The following is a 5,271-nucleotide window of genomic DNA, read 5'->3' on the forward strand; positions in this document are numbered from 1 at the left end:
AGAGTCTTCCCTTATGCAAGCTGCTATCCCTTCACACAAGAGATTAATGAGAATGATAACAAAAAGTCACATAAGTTCCTAGTATAAATTTAAGTTGGGGTTTTCTTAAACATTAAAAGGCTTTTATAAACGCTGGCTATCGGCAACAGCAGAACCCAAGTTTGCGTCCCAGTTACTGAAGTACCTTGTGCATAGAATTTGCTTGATTCTATAGTTTTGCACCATACTGCTAAGAGAAATATGCACATGTACACACAGTGCAATATCAACAACACTGTACACCTTTTGAGAACTCTGAACTAACATTTTTAAAACAGAGTGATGACAATCTCTGTATGGGAGATCAGCTCTGACTAGGCCTGACAACTGCAAACACCTACCTAAAAAAACCCAAAGTTTAAAGGATTTCCTGAAAGGTCAGGACAAAAACATATGTTCTGTTTGTCATCTTGAAAGTTTTGGAGTGACACAGATATTCTACTCACTCAAACAGATTATCATCCAAACGCACGAAAATATCAGCTGGAAGGAATTCAGCAAAAAAGAGACATTCTAAGCTTGCCCTCCCCCCCCTTTTTTTTCCTTTAAACTTAAGTCAGAGGTATCACTTCCTAACCTCCAGAATTAACATTACCAGCATTGCAACTTATCAGCATTACAATGCTCATTTTGAAGCCTTGACTGAATAATACAAAGTCAATCATTCCAAATGACAGAACTAATGCAGAGTCTGAGAAAGCTTTGCTTTTCTTCACTCAAACACCCTGTTTTAGGGAGGTTGCCAAGTAATGCTTATACTGAAAACAGCAATACATTAGTGTAAATTTAACTATGCAATGTTATTTAAAAGTTTCTAGCTGAAGTATCATAAACACCTACATTAAGAAAAATTATCAAGTCATTCCAAATTTGTCAAAGTTCAAAATCACTACTATTACAACTCATAGAATGAGACAAACTTTAAGATGATGCTATTAAGCATTCAGAATTTATGCAGTCACAACAAAATAAACTAAGAATGAAAGCAGGCAGAGTAAATACTCTCCCACTTTCCTGGGGCCAAAAAGCCCAGCCAACTTCAAAGCTGATTTCTGGTAATTTTTCACTGCCATAATGAACATGTGCAAAACTTATCTATAAAGACATTGTAGCTTCAGTATACAAGCATCAAAAGCTACTTGGCACAACAATTTTCTTTTCTGCATGCACCCACTGTGTTTTTCCTGCCATAAACTCTCTCATTTAAGTTCCCCTCATGTTATCTAACCCACGACTAACTTACCAGTATTTTAGACTGAATAAAACAAGCACGACAGGCAAGCATGGTTATTCTTCACGTAAAGAAGTCACATTTAAAACAATAGTAAATAAACCCCATTAATAACAATGAAATATTAATGAATAATCCCAAATAATTGTAGCAAAACAAAAATAATCCAACATATTTTATATTTCTCCTTCAATGGAAACTAAAAATATAACGCAACACACAAACAAAACCCCACAACAAAAAAAAACCCCGAACCTAGCATACAAACATGCCTTATTCTTAAAACTCACTTGACTACCTACCCATCGCTGGTCCCCTCGAATTATACAGTATGATAAAATACAAACATTATGGACTACGGAACTGAGGGGCAGAAGTTCTGTCGGTCAACCAGGGACCGTGAAAACGCCGGTGAGAAAAAACGTAAGAAAAAAAGAAAACCGGGCGGGGGGTGCTGAGGGGGTGGAAAGAGGTAGAAGGAAGGGTGAAGGAAACCGGCGAAGAAACTGGGATGAAATGAAATTCTGTCCCACTTCGTTACTCATGACTACCAGCAGGGTTACGGTCCGAAGCTCAAGGCCTACTTTTTCAGCGAGAAAGCCCCCCCGGCTGCCGGGTTGCGGAATGGCGGGGCGGGGGGGTGACGAGGTGCTGCCGAGGTGCTGCCGTCCACTATGGCTACCGCCGGCCGGGGGCGCTGCCCCCACGACCGGCACCGAGGTCCCCGCGGCGGCCTGGCACCGGAGCCACCGAGGACCCGGGGTGGTTGCAAGGACAGCGAGCTCAACTCGGGTCGCCTGTTCGAACGGACGCCTGTGTCTCCCCTGCCCCCGGAACGAAGCAAAACTGCTCGCGTGGCCACCGGGGGAGAGGCTTTGTCAGGACTCCGGAGAGAATAAAGCCTCATCTTTCGCAACCGAGGCGAGAAAAAGATGAAAAATGCGGCACTTCATATGACCTAACTCAACAGCGGTCCGAAGGGCCCCACAGCAGCCACCCGCCCCGTGGCTACTCGGCCCCTCATGCCCGCCACTATAAGATCGCGAAGGAGCGAACGACGATAACAACGTAAAAGCCACATCAGCATCTCCTTCGGGACTCATAACGGTAGCGGGGGACACGGCAAAATAGCACGCAGGTCCTGGCGGGCTGGCTGGAGAGATCCACAGCCCCGCATACTGCGGCACCGGAAGAGCCCAGGACCGGAGAGGGACAGGCGAGAGGGGGAAGGGCAAGAGGGAGCAAAAAGGGCTTGAGCGGGCAGGGAGCACGAGAAGCTACGAGGAAAGCACTGAGTGAAGGCCGTCAAACCACAGGCCTTTAACACACTCCGAGAGCTTTCTAACTTACAACGGCATCGTCTCTCCAGCCCCTCCTCCTCCTCCTCCTCCGTCGTCGCCGCCGCCACCACCACCGCGTCGTCCCTTTCTCCCTCCTCCTCTTCCTCGTTCTCCCCCACCAGTGCCGCCTCCGGACCAGTCACTCGTCCCGCTGGGAAACGGGAATCGCGACCATGATACACGCCGGGGTCAGGCCTCGGGGGGAGAAAGCCGTTCGGTAGGCCCAACCGCCGCCGCTTCACTTTCCTCTTCCCCTCCGGCCTTCTAACATGGCGCACAGACGCTACCACAGCAACATCCTAGACCAGGGGGAACCTGACGTAACGACACGGCCACCCCCGCATATCGCGCACACTAACTTGCCCGCGCATGCTCAGGCGGCCACGAGGCTGAAGGGCATCCTGGGAGTTGTAGTTCCGGTGAGGGTTGAGCTTCAGTTTGAAAACAAAGCTCCAACGGCCGCGGGGCGGCGCGTGCGCCGTGAAGTGGTGTTTCTGTCCCTCGCTGCCAGGTTCACGCCGGGCGAGGCTGGGGGCGAGGGGGGGTACGGGTTGTGGCTCAGGGCCGCCGTAAGTGTTGGTGTGCTTGGGCACCGGGGGCCGGGCAACGGGAGGAGCGGACTGTAGTCCCCTCGGGAACTGAGGCGGCTAGACGGCCCGCGCGTTGCCCCTACAACTTGGGCTTGGGATCGCTTGGTGCATGCGCTGAGCCGCCGGGGAGCGGGGCGGCCGGCGCTGTACTCCGCTGGGGGAGAGCCCCACGGAAGCCACGGCGGAGCCCGTAACTGGCTCTTTTCGGCCGAGCGCGACCCGCTGGAGTCCGCTCTCCGTGTCCCTGAAAAGCGGAGTTTCGCTTCAAAGCGGGAGCTGTGCGCGTCTCTCGTTACCTGCATCGGGCTTCCTTTGGGAAAGGAACACACACAAAACAACGAAATCCTTCTCTAGGGTTTTTTGTTTGTTTGTTTGGGGTTTTTTGTTTGTTTTTTTGTTTGTTTTTTTAAGCTCTGCTAGGGTTGCGTAAATGTCAGAAAGTATTAAGTTGGGGCTGTTCAGCCTGGAGAAGAGAAGGCTGCGTGGAGACCTCATAGCAGCCTTCCAGTATCTGAAGAGGGCCTATAGGGATGCTGGGGAGGGTCTCTTCATTAGGGACTGTAGTGACAGGACAAGGGGTAACGGGTTAAAACTTAAAAGAGGGGACGTTTACATTGGATATAAGGAGGAAATTCTTTCCTGTTAGGGTGGTGAGGCACTGGAATCGGTTGCCCAGGGAGGTTGTGAGTGCTCCATCCCTGGCAGTGTTCAATGCCAGACTGGACAAAGCCTTGGGTGAGATGGTTTAGTGTGAGGTGTCCCTGCCCATGGCAGGGGGGGTTGGAACTAGATGATCTTGAGGTCCTTTCCAACCCTAACTATTCTATGATTCTGTGATTTTAAAAAAACCCAAACGCCACTCTTTACAGATTATCTCAAAACTTTATTCTTAGAGAAGTAAATGTATTACTGCGACTCTACACAAGCAAACCCAAATCTTTGGTGGGGTTTTTGTTTGCGTTTTTTTAGTGTTCTATTTTCATCTTTACTCAGAAAAATAGGATACACAAACTAAATTTCTCCAAAGTTACCGATTAGTTAATGTTTGACTGCCTTGTGATATATGGTAATTGAACTGGCAGCATAAAAGAAATTCATATCCCAAAGAAATCTATCTCTTTAGAGCTGGAGATGATGGTTCTGAACTCTGTTCCTGGCTATTGTCACTGACCTGTCTGTGTGACTCTGAAAACAAATGAAAAAGCCTTTCTCTGTAAAAATATTAATATTTTGAATAAGAATGTTGGTCATTAATGTATTTAAAATGCTAATGCTTAAAGTAATACATGAGTTGAAAATGTTTCTGTATTGTCATTCTTTCAGTTTTTCCTCTTGCGCCCCCCCCCCCCAACAGTCCTTCCTTTCTGTTTTGACAAAATCCTGTATTTGTTTTGCACCAATTATGCTGCCAGTTTCAGTTGTGTCTGCAGAGATATTGACAGTTTCTGTGAGAGGTATGTGAAGTCAGCAAAAAATGGGATGCCAGCCACATGCTGTGAAGTCTAGATTCTCCAGGAATCTATAAAAAACATGTATCAAATATTGAATGACAAGAAGATTGAAATGAGAACTACACCCATTTTTTTATACTGAAGAAAACCCCAGGGTGTATAACCTACCTATGCTTGGAAACTGCTTACTGCAGCCCATGACTTTTTGCCTCTTGGTAGTTGGGAGGGGAAATAGGAAAGCTTGTTGTTTCTATTCATTACTGTTTTCAGTGAAAATGCCTTTTTTCTGTTTTTTCTAAGAAAAAGTTTTCTCAGTCTAGCTGCCTGCATTCACAATGGATCAGGGTAATATATTGCTTAAATAGAATGTGTAACTGAAAAAATCAAGGAAGAAAATTTTGGAGAGAACAGATTATTACATTCAAATAGACATGAAATGCAGAAGTGTATACCTATTAATATGTGCAGTAAATGGTACTTTTATAGAACGAATATTAAAAACCCAATACAACTTAGTAATAAAGTATGAGAAATAAAAATGGAGATTACATAATAAATCTAAACAAAAGGAATTTCAGAAACTTAAGTATTTTTATGTAAAATGCATTACGAATGTCCTC

At 46.1% G+C, this 5,271-nt stretch overlaps 1 protein-coding gene across 4 annotated transcripts in view; it reads right to left on the reverse strand.

Annotated features, from left to right (window-relative positions):
• The window catches only part of PAPOLA (poly(A) polymerase alpha), a 44,975-nt gene extending 42,046 nt beyond the window's left edge, over positions 1–2,929 (reverse strand). For 2 of the 4 annotated variants that reach the window (XM_065685445.1, XM_065685447.1), the window contains exon 1: positions 2,621–2,928. In XM_065685445.1, coding sequence (XP_065541517.1) covers positions 2,621–2,628 — 8 coding nt within the window. In that variant the 5' untranslated portion in view covers positions 2,629–2,928. Of the gene's footprint in view, positions 1–2,620 lie in introns of all 4 variants that reach the window. The other 2 variants (XM_065685448.1, XM_065685444.1) reach the window with 2 other exon arrangements.
• Positions 2,930–5,271: the final 2,342 nt, after the last annotated feature.

Source organism: Lathamus discolor, chromosome 6, assembly GCF_037157495.1.
Source record: "Lathamus discolor isolate bLatDis1 chromosome 6, bLatDis1.hap1, whole genome shotgun sequence".
In the NCBI taxonomy this organism is placed as follows: domain Eukaryota; kingdom Metazoa; phylum Chordata; class Aves; order Psittaciformes; family Psittacidae; genus Lathamus; species Lathamus discolor.